A 16,516-nucleotide genomic window follows, 5' to 3' on the forward strand; every position below is an offset into this window, starting at 1 on the left:
ACAGGCTGCTACAACGAAGTCAGTATTTGGTGAAACTGAACCTGGTGTAATAGGATGTGAGCTAAGACAAGGCTATCTATCATTGCTCTTTAATATCTATGCGGAATCCATGATAAATGAAACACAAGATGAAATACAAAAAGGTGTCAAAGTAGAAGATCATTTAGTGAAGATAGTGAGATTTGCAGATGACCAGACCAGATCCTAGTGGCTAGCACAGCAGAGGGTCTAAAAATACTAATGGATAGAATGATGAAATGGTGAAAGCTTACAGAATGAAAATTAATGTAAAAAAGGTGAAAGTTGTGAAGATTGGAAGAAATAATAGTGGGAAATCAGAAGTCATGATAATTGGTCAACAGCAGGAACAGGTATCACAATTTAAGTACCTGTGAGGTGTCTTGCCAGAAGATAGTTACAGCCATAAGCAAATTGGAGCTAGAATAGCAATGGCAAAGAATGCATTCTCCAAACATAAAGAAGTGCTCAGCATAAGAATGAGTAGTGATTTTAATAAGTAAATTATCAAGACTGTGATTTGGAATGTCTCTGTGTCCAGGGCTGAAACATGGACCTTGAGCAAAATGTACTTCCAAAAATTAGAAAGTTGTGAAATGTGACTCTGTAGAAGGATGGAGTGGGTCAGTTGGAGAACACTAGCCATGAAGAAGTTCTCAGGATTGTGGAGGAGGAAAGATCATTAATGAATATCATCAGGAAAAGGCAACAAAGTTGGATCGGCCATATTCTAAGGCATGAGAATTTGCTGAAGGAGGTGATTGAAGGAAGGTTAGAGGGATGCAAACCAAGAGGAAGAAAGGGAATGATGATGACAGATATAGCACATATCCCAATGGACTGGATATTTGAAATTGAAAATGGGAGGCTAAAGAAGAAAGTGCAAGACCACGAGGCTTGGAGAAATGAGTAGAGGACCTGCCCTTAGGCAGATCATTACTATTTGCACATGCCATAGAATATTTTTGTACTGTTTAATCAGCTGGGTGACTGTACACAGCCATCATACGTTTAAGCCTCCCAATTAAGTTTCTAAGTAGTAATCTCTGAGTAGAGTTTCTTTTTCCCCAATGGGAAGTACAACCTCTCTCCCCATAGCAACACATTCCGCTTACCTAATTCCAGAGAGCTTAGGTATAGGTTGGCATAGAACTCCAAATACGTGCATGGATATTAATGGAGTATAATCAGATTAAACTTTGCCATGTACCATTACAGGGTACTGGTGAGCTTCAAGCCACTTGATCACCCAGGACTACCCTATCCATTGGGCTATTGGCTTGCTGGATTTCTGAAGCAGAGCGAGAAGAATTTGTGCTTCTGAGTGACAGTTTGCATTAGTTAGCGAAACTGGTCAATCGTCAACAGTGCTCTGGAGTAATGTGGGCCTGCCATTTGCTACACATTCTGAACTTTTGCTCTTGAGTGTGCCGCCTTTAATCCACCTTGATCCCAGAGACCTCATTTATCTCCCTCAATGAGGATAGTCATGATGTCCTTGGAAACCTTGGTGAAAGTATCGTCATGTGATATTTCAGGTAAATGAAGATAGTGCTGTATAACGTCTGTATATTTTATGTAAATATCAACAGCTGATCCTCTGCCCAACTCGATACAACTTACTTTCCCTTTTCCTCCCACTTTAGGTTGTTCATTGTAATGAATAATCATTGTCCTCACACATTGAGGAGGGAAAGCAGGTTGACTTGACTTAAGCACTCCTCATGAAGGCTATCAGTAGTGTTTTGTGGTTAGACGATAGGAGAGCAGGACTGACCCTGTTGGTTTTTCTTTCCTGAAGCATCTGTTGCTTTATTTTATTTTGCCCATTAGCCTGGTTGGGAGCTGACAGAACTCAGCCAGTGAGAACAAGGAGCTTGAAACTGTCTTTGAGATTAGGATTTAAACTGACCTGTCATTCAAACTGAACACCGAACAGTGGCTACTACCAGGCTACTTAACAATGAGCAATAAAAATGTATTTAATATATCATTAGATCTATATGTTATGCCTTATACATGCATGTGTTGGTATATGAGACCAATTTTGAGTTTCTTTACGTTAAAGGACAGGGATGCTGAAAGCACATCAAGTGACAACTAAGAACTTGAGCCTAGCAGTGTCAGACTGTTTCTGGAAAATGGTGCGTGAATCTGTGGAACAACAGGCCGATGCATTTAAAGGTAAATGTAAATTAACATCAAATTGGTTTTTAACCAAATTCACTTGAAAACTGGATTACAATTTGAGTTGTTATTCTGAATACTTGAAGCACAAAACGTCCTTGTTTTGTTTTATTATGTGAAAAGTTGACATTTGTTTTGGGCGTAATATGAAAGAGAAGCTAGATAGGAGCACCACCACCTGGAAGTTCCCCTCCAAGTCACTCACCACCCTGACTTGGAAATATATCACCGTTCCTTCACTCGCTGGGTCAAAACCCTGGAACTCCCTCCCTAACAGCACTGTGAGTGTACCTACATCACATGGACTGCAGCGGTTAAAGAAGGCAGCTCACCATCACCTTCTCAAGGGCAACTAGGGATGGGCAATGAATGCTGGCCCAGCCAGCGAAGCCCATATCCCATGAATGAATAAAAAAAAACAAAGTTTTCTGTGGCTTAAACAATTTCTTGGAAGGCATAGAATCAATTCTAGTGAAAGTGTTTAAATTACCAGAAATTGAAGAGTTGTTGTAATTTTTTTGCATTGGGATTTTAGGAGATAGAAATGGAAGTCTGAAAAATAAAATGATGTTTTTTGATTTATGGGAAATACTATTTCCTGTCATTGTATTCTGTAAAATGAGAGTTCAAATTTATTTATGAGCACCTTTCTCCATTTCATTATTATTATAACTTAAGCATAATCCCAGCAGTAATAAGTTGGAGGAGTTGTTGATGTGTGTTTGCCTTTTATTTTGAATGATCTGTCGTGTCTGTGTTGGCTCTTTGCAAGAGCAACTCACCTAGTTCCACTCCCCTGCCTTATCCCCAAAGCCGCACAATTTTTTTCTCTTCAGATATTATCCAATTCTCTTATGAAAACCATGGTTGAATCTGCCTCCACCACACTCTCGCATGTATGGGCTGGATTAATTGAATCTTCAGCCAGCAAAGTTGATCAGAGCAGTTAGATTTATTTTTCTAAGTGGAAATAAAGTAAATGAGAGACTTGTAAATATACATTCAGCAGCAACTGTCCCAGTGACACAATGCATTACCATGTTAAAATAAGCACGTTGGTATTCTATAATGTTCCTGGATCTTGCTTGAATTTTAATTAGTCAGCGGGAGTGGCACCTAACTAGAAAGGATAATTTGTTCTAAGAAAAGGGGGAATTGTATTTTTTAAGCATAAGTTTCTTTATGCTGTTTGCAGAAGACCACTTTGGAATCAGGAAGACATTGATTTGTGCAACTGTAGGTGATGCTGTTGCACCCTCTTCCTCATTGAGTAAGAAATACTAACCTCATCATTTAACAGAAATCATATAGAGGCAAAGCTAAATAAAGGAATTAAAATCAGTAGTGATAGAAGGTAACTAAAATGCACTGTCCTCTGAAAATAAATAGTGATATTTGAAATAAACATTCTCATGTGTAACATGTGTGCACATTTTCTATTAACTTTTTTCACAAGAAATAGTTACATCCACATTTATAACAGAAACTACTAATGGAAACTTCTTTATGCTGTGCACCACCTCCTGGTGAGAGGGTGTAATTGCACCTGAGCGGCCAGGTCCAATTATTTAATAGAATTGTTATAGCACAGAAGGTGGTCATTCGGCCTATCATATCCATGCTGGCTTTCCTAAGGAGCAATTCACGTCCTGCCGTCCCCTGCCCTCTCCCCACATCCCTGCACATTCCTCTTTTTTTAGATATTTAGAAAATGCAGAAAAATTTACAGCACAGAAAGAGGCCACTCTGCCCATTGTGTTTGCACTGGCCAAAAAACGAGCCACCTAACCTAATTCCATTTTTCAGCGCTTGGTCTGTAACTCTGGAGATTACACCATTTCAGGTGCATATCCAGGCACCTTTTTAAATGAATTGAGGTTTTCTGCCTCTACTACCCTTTCAGGCAGCCAGCTCCAGACCATTATCATTCTCTAAGTGAAAATAGTTTTCCTCATCTCCCGTCTAATCCTCCTACCAATCACTTTAAATCAATGCCCCTAGACACTGACCTCTCTGCCAAGGGAAATAGGTCCTTCCCATCCATTAGCTTTCCAGCAGGCACTTGATAAAGGTGCCACTTCAAAGGTTATTGCAGAAAATAAAAGCTCATGGTGTAGGGGTAACATATTGGTATGGATAGAAGATTGGCTAGCTAACAGGAAACAATTGGCATAAATGGGCCTTTTTGTGGCTGGGAGGATGTAATGAGTGGTGTGCCAAAGGGATCAGTGCTGGGGCCTCAACTTGTTACAATTTATATAAATGACTTGGTTGAAGGGGCCGAAGGTATGGTTGTTAAATTTGCTGACAACGCAAAGATAAGTAGGAAAGTAAGTTGTGAAGAGGACACAAGGAGGGTACAAAGGGACATAGGTAAAGTGAGTGTGCAAAGATCTGGGCAAATGTGAATTTATCCATTATGGCAGGAAGAATAAAAAAGCACATTATCCAAATGGTGAGAGATTGCAGAGCTCTGAAATGCAAAGGGTTCTGGGTGCCCGTGTGCATGAATCACAAAAGACTAGTATGCAGGTGCAGCAAGTAATTAGTAAAGCTAGTAGAATGTTATCATTTATTGTGAGGGGAATTGGTGACATAAGTAGGCGAGTTATGCTTCAGTTGTGCAGGACATTGGTGAGACTGCATCTGGAGTGCTGTGTACAGTATTGGTCTCCTGACTTAAGGAAAGATGCAAATACGTTAGAAGCAGTTTAGAGAAGGGTTACTCGTCTAATACCAGGAAAGGGTGGGTTGCCTTTTGAGGAAAAATTGGGCAGGTTAGGCTTGTATCCACTGGAGTTGAGAAGAGTAAGAGGTGACTATATTCAAACCTTTAAGACCATGAGGGGTCTTGACAGGGTGGATGTGGAGAGGATGTTTCCTCTTGTGGGAGAATCTAGAACTAGGGGTCACTGTTTAAAAATAGGGGGTCACTCATTTAAGACGGAGATGAAGAGAATATTTTTCTGAGGGTCATGAGTCTTTGGAACTCTCCTGAAAAGGTAGTAGAAGAAGCGTCTTTGAATATTTTTAAGACAGAGCTAGAAAGCCTTTCACCCCCTTGTTAATTAGGAATCTATCAGGGTAAGGCAGGAATGTGGGGTTAAGGTTGCAATCGGATCTTATTGAATGGCAGAACAGGCTTGAAGGGTTAAGTGGCCTACTCCTGCTCCTAGTTCATATGTTCGTATGTATGTACTCTATCCAGGCCCCTCACAACCTTGAACATCTCAATCAAACCTCCCCTCAGCTGCCTCTGTTCCAAAGAAAACAATCCCAGCATATCCAATCTTTGCTCATAGCTGCAATTTTCCAGTACTGGCAACTTGCTCTTCTGTGCCCTTTCTAGTGCAATTACATCCTTTCTGTAATGAGGTGATTAGAACTGCACACAGTACTCAAGTTGTGGCCTGACTAATGTTTTATATAGCCCCAGCACAACCTCCCTGCTCTTATATTCCATGCCTGTTAATAAAGGAAAGTATTCCATCTGTCGCCTTAACCACCTTATCAACCTGTCCTGCTATCTTCAAGGATCTGTGGACATTCACTCCAAGGTCCCTCACTTCCTCTACACCTCTTAGTATCCTCCCATTTATTTTGTATTCCTTTGCCTTGTTTGATGTCCCCAAATGTACCACCTCACACTTCTCTGGGTTGAATTCCGTTTGCTGCTTTTCTGTCCTCCTGACCAGTCCATTGATATCTTGCTGCAGTCTACAGCTTCCCTCCTTACTATCAACCATGCGGCCAATTTTTGTGTTGTCTACAAACTTCTTGAAGATGCCCCCTACGTTCAAGTCCAAATCATTAATATTTGCTGACCTCTAGCTGAAACCTACAATTTGTAATATGTGGAGTGCATAATGAAAGGTCGGGGAAGGGAATTGACTTGTCAGGGCCCTGTTATTTTTATAATTGAGGGACAATGTAAAGGTAAAATATTTCTCGTGGTGGAGATTGCTCGATATCCATAAAAGATTTGCTTTCCTCCTGTGCTTTTTGAGAAAGACTGAGAGAGAACGAATGTACATGCTTGCCTTTTAAAATATAGAGGAGAAAAGGTATGCACACAATGGATACAAAGAATTTTAAAGAGATGTGTGCATTGATGTAATAACATTTGTGTATGTACATAATGTGGATATGATGTTTGAGATGTGAAGACCAGTTTGCAGTTTGGATAAATTAGGATCTGCCGTTCATTTTAGCTGCTTAAAGTTTTAAGAAGTTTGGTGGTTATTGGGAAAAGTAATTGAAGCTGAGTCTGATGAAAATTTGTGCTGCAGAAAGTGACATTAGGCTAAAGAAACTTACTGTCATATTGTATGATACAGCAAAATCAGTCCTTTGTAATATGGAGCAAGTTAATGAAAAATGTACTAGAAAAAGGACTTGTATCTTTTAACTGTGGACACATATATTTGTCCATCATTTTTGTGCATAGGATTTTAATTTCACAATTAAGTCTTGGTCAAAATTCAGCAGGGTATATAAGTACAGCAGCAATTACACACTTTCTGCAGAATGAAATATGAAGCATTCTGCAAATTCAATAACTTTTGATCTAACAGATCCCAGGGAGAGTTGCTTTTTAGTGGTCAATAGTTTTTGTGGTAAGTTGAGGGTTATTTTGCAGTGTCTGTTCCTGTAATATTGTTCTACAAAAGGCTTACAATCTAACAAGCTCAGCTGAGAGGTGGACTAGCTGCCAGGAGATGATCATGATTTATCAATTGGGTTTTAGGAAAAAATAATCTGGTCTGTGCAGAGGAACAGTTAGAATGTTGAATTAAGTGCTGAATAAAAAGCTTATGATTGAGCGCATTGAAAAAGAATCTAAAAATAATGTTTCTAAAATTCAAATGTTTTATAACCATTTTTCCTAAGCTTAGTAAATGTAGAACAGGCTAAATATGGCAGAACACTCATGTGTTTAATCCAGCTTCTGTTGATAAATTTTCCCACCATAAGTTTGTGATCCAGCAGTGTTTAGGAACACATGATTAGGTGCACCTATTGTCAACAGAACAGGGGTTGCAAACTATGTCAAGTCACTGAGATGCACTTTAATTTAAGAGTCAGTAAATTATACAGTCTGACTGGTAACTCTACTTTTCATCAAGATGTTCTTTGTAACTGTTTTATACAAAATAATTGTTTATTTTGTGCCTTATATTTTAAAATGCTTCGTATTTCATGAATGTCTTTCAAAAAAGTAACTGTTGTAGCCAAATATGATAGCCACTTAGTGCACAACAAGATCCCACAAGCAGTGAGATGAATGTCAAACTAATCCATTTTTGATTATGTTGATTTGATGGAGAGATATTAACTGCAACAAAGGAAGAGCAACCTACTGTTCTGTAAATAGCACTATGAGATCTTTAATGTTTACCTGAGCCACAGATTTAACCTTCGACTTTGCAATGTACCTCCTATCTTGTAGTGGAGCAGCAACCAAGTTTATGTGCTCCAGTCTTGGAGCGAGTTCAGATCTGTGCTTCTGACTCAGAGGCCAAGAGTGCTGCCAACTGAGCCAAACTGAAATACCTGTAATAACCAGATTTGTAATGATACAACATAATCCAGATTTGTTTATTTGTTTGCTGAAGGGCCTCATTCACCAAAAAAAAATTCAGAGCTGATTAAACTCTGTTGATCAGGAAGGTGGTACCATGCTATTAAGAGAAGTATTGGTAGTATAGAACTTGAGTATTGCTTTAAAAAAAAACACTCTGTTGAAGCTTTCGCCATGCACTCAGAACAGAATTGAAAGAATACCAATTCTCAAAGGGAATGATAATTTATCCTGCATGAGAAGAGGGTGCTGATTGGTTGGTGAGTGGACTCTGACTGGTAGAGGCATTGCCATGGAGAATGCACCAGGGAACAATTAACTACCAAACTTTTGTTTAAATTCAAACCAGGCAGGTCAACTATGATTGGTCAAGGCATTGTCATGGGGATGGCTGCCCCCCAAGCTTTTGTTTAGTTGAAAAAGGTGGACATGTTATTTCTGTTTGCAGAGGACAGAACTCTGCAGCTTCTTGCCCATGTAAGAGAGCCACACTGCGAGCCCAACTGATTATCTTAAATTGGTTGTTAGTGTAATTCTTAAGTGTTGTCCGATCGCAGAATCGCATCTAATGTTGGACGCTATGTTCTGAGTTTTACAAGCTTGGGCTGGTTGAGTACGGTCCGTACTTTGCCTGTTGTGAACAGCCAAAGGGACGTGCTGTTTGATACGATTCGCCAGTCGTTGGGATGTATGGCCTATATACCTGGCATCACACCAGCACTGAAATTCATATGTCACATTACTACTTTGTGTGGTAGGCAGAATGTCTTTTTGACTTGATAGCAGCAATTCTCGTAAGTGTAGAAGACACTCGAGTTGCTGCTGCATAGTAGCAGCGTGAAACGGCTAGCTTCACCTGTTGCTTAAATTTTTGAGACACCTTACCATTCCAGGGTAATCTGAGGTGGGTTGGGCACTTTTCAGGATCGAAAGTGGTGGCCTTAGGCCCATTCTTGAGTTTGCTCACTGTATGTCACACAATGATCTGATCGGGGGTAGCCATTATACTGCAGGGTAGCTTTGATGTGCCCTATTTCGGCATCAAGCTTGCACGGTGAGCAAATGGCTTGGGCCCTATTTACGAGTTTGTCGATATGGCCAATCCTATAGCATGTGGAACTGTAGGAATCCCAATGCGTATATTGATAAATGAAAGTGAGCTTGCAGTTGACTTGGTAGAGAACCTAATGGCAGATTTCTCAACCAGCATCTTGAGGAAAGGGAGCTTGTTTGACTGCTACATTTCAAAGGTGAACTTGAACACAGGATGGAGCCCATTTAAGGTTTGTAAGGAAATTCTTACATACTGCTACGGATTCAAAAATAGCTAACATATCATCTATGCATCGGAAATGTGTAAGGGGTAGGAGGTTAGGGTAATTCCATCGAAGACATGTTTCTATGAAAACCGACAAAGATATTAATGAGATTTGAGTCTAGAGGGGATCTCATGGCAACACCATCTATTTGGGAATACATGTGATCGTTAAAACTGAACTCAACTGCACACGTTGCTGTGTTCATAAATTCAATGAATACAGATTCAGACAATGGTAGCACATCTAGATTACCATGATATAGTGACGTGGTGCAAATGTCTATGGCTTCCTTGAGCGGTATATTAGTGAATAGGCTAGAAATGTCGAATAAGCACAGCATAGCATTGCTATCGACATGCAAGTCCTGTATAGTCTTCACAAAGGTGAAAGAATCCTTCACCATGTATGTGGAAAGCTTGCTCTGAACTGATTGTAGCAACTCACTCAAACATTTGGCCAATTTATATTGTGCAGAACTAGTCATAAATAAGGTAGGGAGTAAAGGGGAATCACTTGTATGTGTGGCGGGCAGACATACAAATGTGGACAATTGTGCACAATTCCGATTGTACTAAGAATTACACTAACAACCAATTTAATGTCATAAATCAGGCTGGCAGTGTGGCTCACTTGCATGTGCTAGAAGCTACATGTATTCATACACAGGATTCTGTACTCTGTACACAGGACTTTTCAAACAGAATGAACATGATCAAACATTGCACCATTTTTAATTAAACAAAAGCTTGGAAGACAGCCATTCCCTGGTTCATTCCCCAAGGCAATGCTTGGCCAATCAGTCGACTTGCCTAGTTTGCATTTGAACAAAAGCTTGCTAGTTTAACTGTGTGCCTTGGTGCACTCTCCATGGCAATGCCTCTTATCAATCAGAGCCCGCTTGCCAACCAATCAGCATCCTCTTCTCATGCAGTAAAAATTGTTGTTCCCTTTGAGATTTGGTATTCTTGCAATTCTGTTCTGATGAGTGCAAGACAAAAACCCTCGACAGCATGTCTCTTTTTTTCAGCAGTATTTTAATACTGTAGCTGGTTTTGTTTCCATTGTTTTCCCAAGTGGTATTAATGCAAAGTTTCCTTTTAGAATATTATGACAGCAGTGGCAATTACGATCATCTCAGGAGAGCAACAAAAATAATGTGTAAAAGTAGGAATGCAGCCATACTTTCCATAGACTCTGAATCACAGTAAATAACTTTAGTTTCCAGATTTTGGAAGCTATCAGATGAAAGCCAGAAAATGTAATCTGTTAGAGATAATTGTTCTGGCACTCGTGTCGTTTAGAAATATTTCCAATACCAATATAAATTTTAAGAATCATGCAGTTCAAAATAGTAAGGATCCAAAAGGCTATCAGCCGTTTCAGGATTTTACACAGCATTTGTCAGAGTAGAAAATAACCTCCTTTGTTGCACTTGTCAGTTGTGGCTCCTGCTTTAATTAAGACATTAAAGTAACCACTTGCTAGCAAATGTTAATACTTTGCAAAAGGGCACTTTATAGTTCAGATAATTTTACCACATTTGACTTAAGATTTGAATATCTATTATAACTAATGTCTTTAATTTTTCTTATTTTAGCTACTCGATTCAACCTTGAAACTGAATGGAAGAACAACTATCCTCGGCTGAGGGAACTAGACAGGGTAACATTCAGTTCTCATTGAATTAAGTTGGTATTTATAATTTAGTAATTCTTTCTAACTTGACTTTTTTTTTTGTTAGAATGAACTGTATGAAAAGGCGAAGAATGAGATTCTGGATGAAGTGATCAGCTTAAGCCAGGTTACTCCAAAACACTGGTAATGTTATTTTGCATCAGAACAATAAAGTGCAATCCAATTGGAATGTTAATTCTTAAAAGTAAATGTAAATAATTAGTTTAGTTTACAACTATCAATATCGGACTGTTACCCACAGAAGGTTCACTAATGTCCTTCAGGGAAGGAAATCTGCCGTCCTTACCTGGTCTGGCCTACATGTGACTCCAGACTTGTAGCAGTGTGGTTGACTTTTAAATGCCCTCTGAACAAGGGCAATTAGGGATGAGCAATAAGTGCTGGCCCAGCCAGCAATGCCCACATCCCATAAATGAATTTAAAAAAATAGTCCTCAGTGGAGTTATATTGCTGACTGCATCACTGCAGATTGCATTAAAGTCAGCAACAAAGCTCCACTCTCCACGTGGCAAATCTTTAATGTTAGGAGAGCATAAGCAGGAACATCTTCTTTCTTCCAACATTAAAACATTAAAACCAAATTTTTCATGTTATTAGGGTGGAGGTCTCAACACCACCATGTTTAAGTATATTCAAGAATCAGATTGGGACGTAGGGCAGAATTTTATGGTACCCCTACTGGCCTGGATCCCAAGGTGGCCATCCCACTGCTCTCCTGCTTGCCTCTTACATGTCTGCCATTTTACTTGAGTAAGGCAAGGCCTAGGGCAGCCTGCCAATTATTGTCCACTTAAGGGCCACTTCCCACCTGACCTCAATGCTCAGGTCAAAGGAAGGAAACTGCGGACGGCCTCCCTCAAGGGCCCCCTTTCCACATTGGGCACCTCCCTCTCCCCCCCGCTTCCCCTAGGTCTGCTCCCCGTGGACGCTTCTTTCTCCCTCCTAGCTACTCCATCAAGGCCCCCACTCCCTCTCCCCACGCTCCCGGGCCTCACCTTCCCTCCCTGCTATGAGACGCCTCGCACTAACTTGGTCCTAGACTCTGGGACTTAAAATCTAGGAGCTGTTTGTAGCCCCAGCCCTGCCCACTGATGCTGCTGGAACTACAGAGCTGATTGGCCAGCGGTTCTCTGAGCACAGGACTTTTGCCTGAATGAGGGGTGGAAGTCCCATCTCCAGCCAATTAACACTCCTTGGAGCATTAAATAGCTGTGGGGCTACTGTGATACCAACTTTAGGTGGTGTGGGGCAGGAAGCTCTGCCATCCAAAAAACCCTGCCGATGAATTCTGAATTACCGTACATCACTGTTTCTGCACCAGTGCATGCCTGGAACAGCTCTGAATCAGTGCAAAGCTTGAAGTATTACTGCCTTATCATTATAACAAACCACAGAAGAGGAAATTGCTCTCTTAAAGGCGTTTACGTTTGTAAGAAATACACAAACCTACAGTGTTAAAGTACATTCAAAACTATGGGTGGGATTTTCCAAATCCAGCTGCCGCCGGGATCGTCCGGTCCCGCCGAAAGTCAATGGCCTTTTGGCTGGCCCGCCGCATTCCCCGCGATGGGTCCTGCCACAGCGGGGCCAGAAAATTTCAGCCTATATTTTAAAATTGATATTGAAGAATTATTTACATTTAAATCAAAATCTCATGCAAATTATTTGTTGTATACTTAAATTATTTGAAGTGAGGCAAGAAGTGGTGAACGAGGTCAGTTTTCCTCTTTTCATCCAATAGTAGCCTCAAAAACTCCCACACCTTACGAAATGTGTCTTCTGTACAAGGAAAAAGATTCCCTACACTCTACAATCTGTGTTAACCCTAACTTTTAAAGACCATCTGTGGTGCAAAAGTATATTTCCATTCATCATATTCATTAGACCTTCAACTGAAACAGTTTTTTGTACCTTCCATGGTTAATCTAGCGGCGCATTTATAATGCATGCTATCCTTCACATCATCAACCATCTCAATGTTCAATTAGTCGCTTGGTCATACAGAGCTTGAGTATTGCTGAAAAAAATTGGTACTTTTGTGTCTGTCCTTATAAGTGCAAAACGAGAAGCTTTGACAGCATGTGTCTTTTTTTGAGCAACACTCAAATGCTCAAGTGCTGAAAAAAAGATACAGAATTATTTTCCTACAAGTTAGCAAAGAATAATTTGCTTGAGCACGCACTTTTTGTGAATTATATTGTCAGTTCATTACACATCTTGAAAGAAAAATCACAAAATGCCTCAACTGTTTCCCTTCAAATCTAAATTATAATATTTGCATTTGTTTGTTTATTTATTTATTTTCTATTCATTCGTGGGATGTGGGCATCGCTGGCTAGGCCAGCATTTATTGCCCATCCCCTAATTGCCCTTGAGAAGGTTGTCGTGAGCTGCCTTCTTGAACTGCTGCAATCCATGTGGTGTACACCCACAGTGCTGTTAGGGAGGGAGTTCCAGTATTTTGACCCAGTGACGGTGATGGAATGGTGATATAGTTCCACAGCAGAATGGTGAATGACTTGGAGGGGAACTTCCAGGTGGTGGAAGCTCCATGTGTCTGCTGCCCTTGTCCTTCTAGATGGCAGTGGTCATGAATTTGGAAGGTGCTGTCTAAGGAGGCTGAGTGAGTTCCTGCAGTGCATTTTGTAGATAGTACACACTGCTGCCACTGTGCGTCTATGGTGGAGGGAGTGAATGTTTGTGGATGTGGTGCCAATTAAGTGGACTGCATTTGTCCTAGACGGTGTCAAGCTTATTGAGTGTTGTTGGAGCTACACTCATCCAGGCAAGTGGAGAGTATTCCATCTTGTGCCTTGTGCTATTTATAATAGCACCTTAACATTTTTTTTCATGAAATGTCTCAAAGTATGTCATACACTGGTTATTTTGAGCATCGCTTTACTGTATCAATGGTAATTAATTCACTAGGTGTTACTGTTGGAAGGAGGAATGGTGACAAGTACCTGGGAGAACTCCTTGTTCTTTGTTCGTATCTAAATATCCATGTCAGTAGAGAGATTTAATGTCTCACTAGGAGATTCAGCACTGTATCTCTGATAATCCAGCTTTCCCGCCGTGGTTCAGCAATGCCAGCGTAGGTTAGCTCAGTGCTGGTGTGGTGTTTATAGTCTGAGCGAGAACGACTAATTAGTTCAAAATTATGGTTGGTACATTGATGTTAATGTGGAACTGCATGAAAATTTCAGCACTGATTTGTTTTGAAAAACTTAACTGAGCACAGGATCCCAAGGTGAAAGAATTTTTTTCCAACCAAAACCAATCACATAAGCATGAACGTAGAATCCAACAAATGAATTGGTACAGAAAGTTTGAGCTCTAAAATCAATGTAGTTTATATAATTGCAGTTTACTCCTGAAAATTTAATAATTTTTTGTACTTATATGAATTGTCAAGTAATTTGTGTTAAACAGCAGTGGGAATTTGTATTTAAAGGTTAAATTATTTTGATTTATGCAACTTTGAATTAAGAGTAGATAGTATTTGGATGTAAGTGTCCTTTAACACAAGTAAGCACTTTAACCCACACTCGTTAGACTGTGCAAAAGTATTTTCCATTATTATTTGTGCAGTTGAGTACTACAAGATGATATCAGGAGATGTACTCCATATTTAGCAGTGATGGTTCCCTTATTTGGTGACAGATGGCCCCATTTTACTGTTTCTTGTGAAATATTTCCTATTTGTATTCCCTTTTGTAATTTTGAAATGTCAGAACAAAAGGATATGTAATCCAACATGTTTTTGTCTGTACCGTTAGACCTGCATACAGTTGCCCCCAAAAAACTGCTTCAAAGTAGTTAATCTTTAGTTCTGTAAATCTAGTCTATAAAATAAGAAAAAAGTAACATTAAGAGTTGAAGGGTTAAACGCTAGCTTAATTCCTAACAGTCCTATTGATTAGTAGTATAGAGTGAAATATTTTGGGTAGCTTGTAAAGAATTTAAATCTGTCCCTTAAGAAAGTACTTAGTTGTTCTGGGAATCTATGACAGATTAATAACTTTCAAGGAATGAGAAGGAAATAAATCAATGTTACCGAATCAATTTGATGATGAATTGTGCAATGCTTACTATTGTGTTTGGCATCTTGTTAGTATATTCACTAACTGGCCAGAGTTTATGTTGGTATGAATCAAGTGCAATGGTATTTTACCCATGGGTCTAAAAATGTAAAAAAAAATCAGTATTGGGCCTGTCAATGCAGTCAAATTTAGCAGGTGGCAGACGTCAGCTTTTAGCATTTGTCAGTAGCTGAGACAAGTGTAGAATCAACTGATGACTATGGTATGCTATGGTCAAAGGCAAATACTGGAAAGTGAGTTATATAATTGTTTTAATGTGGAACAATGCTACATTATTGTAATAAAGAAATGACTGACTCTCAAACTGAGTTTTTTTAAAAATGGAAAATATTAAATATTTGGCTCAGCACATGCTCAGATAATCCATTCTTGTTAAAACAAAATGTTAGCAATGAACCCAGTTTTGCTTGCTATTGTATTCAGCGGTTGACATTCTTCCATCTGTAAGAGATAATGGGAATATCGCCTCAGAACTTTGGTAAGGTCAGACGAGATCATCACTTATTTTGATGGCTGAACGGGACGATTCTAGAAAGGCAAATTCTGTCATAAGTGCCACACATGGGGCAGGATATTGAATTCACGTAAAATGAGACATGTAAAATGACGCGGGATGAAGTTGGGCGGAACTCCCGATGTCACCCTGCGTCATATCAATTTTCAGGTTTGTAGGGTACGCAGCCGAACCAGCTGTGCGCCCGCTGACCTGTCAACGGCCAATTGAGGCCATTTAAGAACTAATTGAAGTAGTTAAAGGACCTGCCCGTCCAATCTTAAGGTTGGTGGGCAGGCCGGGAGCCCTGGAGGGCTCCAGAAAAAGCATGAAACCATATCCACGGGCGGGATGAGGTTTCATGTAGGTTTTTAAAAATTTAATAAAAGTTTAATTAAAAGTGATGGACATGTCCCAACTCATGTGATAGTGTCACATGAGGGGACATGTCAGGGAAATTTTATTTGTCTGTATTTCACATTTTTGAATTTGGCGCCGATCTCCCTGACGCAGCACTTCTCAGGGAGATGAGTGCACTCTTTTGCGCACATGCGTGAAAGAGCGCACTCTCGGCTTAGGGAATGGCCCCCCCCCCCCCCCCCCGCCTGCACAGGGAGCTCATAGCGCTTCCTGGCGGATATCACGCTGGGCGGGCCTTAATTGGCCCGCCCACGTAATATGGCGATGCGCCCCTGATTGTGGCCACCGATCAGAGGCGCGCCTGCACACGCCAGCTCCTGAACTCCCCCCTCCAAACGGGGGGAAAATTCTTCCCATGAAGTTGTCCCTTGCTGGTGGTGTGGGATGATCCCGACTGTCGTCTTGTTTGCAGGACTGGCGTCAGCTTTGGAGCTTCTGAAACCACTTGTCGTCATGGTGGCGAACACCTGCCCACAGCTGATATTGCCATTTGGATCGATAGTCAGCTAGAGTTTCTCACTTGTTGTGATTGACTTTGAGGGCTTTCATGTCTCTCTTGAAAGCATCCTTGAATCGGAGCTTTGGGCATCCTGCTTTTCTCTTGGCATGGGCCATCTCTGTATATAGCATGTCATTAGGAATACGGCCATCTTGCATAATGTGCACATGCCCAAGCCAGCGAAACCCCCTTTGCTTAATT

The 16,516-nt window shown here is 40.4% G+C and overlaps 1 protein-coding gene across 8 annotated transcripts in view; it reads left to right on the plus strand.

Moving 5' to 3' along the window:
* Positions 1-16,516, plus strand: part of opa1 (OPA1 mitochondrial dynamin like GTPase) — a 133,233-nt gene that overhangs the window by 53,400 nt on the left and 63,317 nt on the right. For all 8 annotated transcript variants that reach the window (XM_078563877.1, XM_078563875.1, XM_078563879.1 and 5 more), the window contains 3 exons: positions 2,087-2,202; positions 10,703-10,767; positions 10,847-10,923. In XM_078563877.1, coding sequence (XP_078420003.1) covers positions 2,087-2,202; positions 10,703-10,767; positions 10,847-10,923 — 258 coding nt within the window. The remainder of the gene's footprint in view (positions 1-2,086; positions 2,203-10,702; positions 10,768-10,846; positions 10,924-16,516) is intronic.

This window comes from Cetorhinus maximus, chromosome 19 (assembly GCF_964194155.1).
Source record: "Cetorhinus maximus chromosome 19, sCetMax3.hap1.1, whole genome shotgun sequence".
In the NCBI taxonomy this organism is placed as follows: domain Eukaryota; kingdom Metazoa; phylum Chordata; class Chondrichthyes; order Lamniformes; family Cetorhinidae; genus Cetorhinus; species Cetorhinus maximus.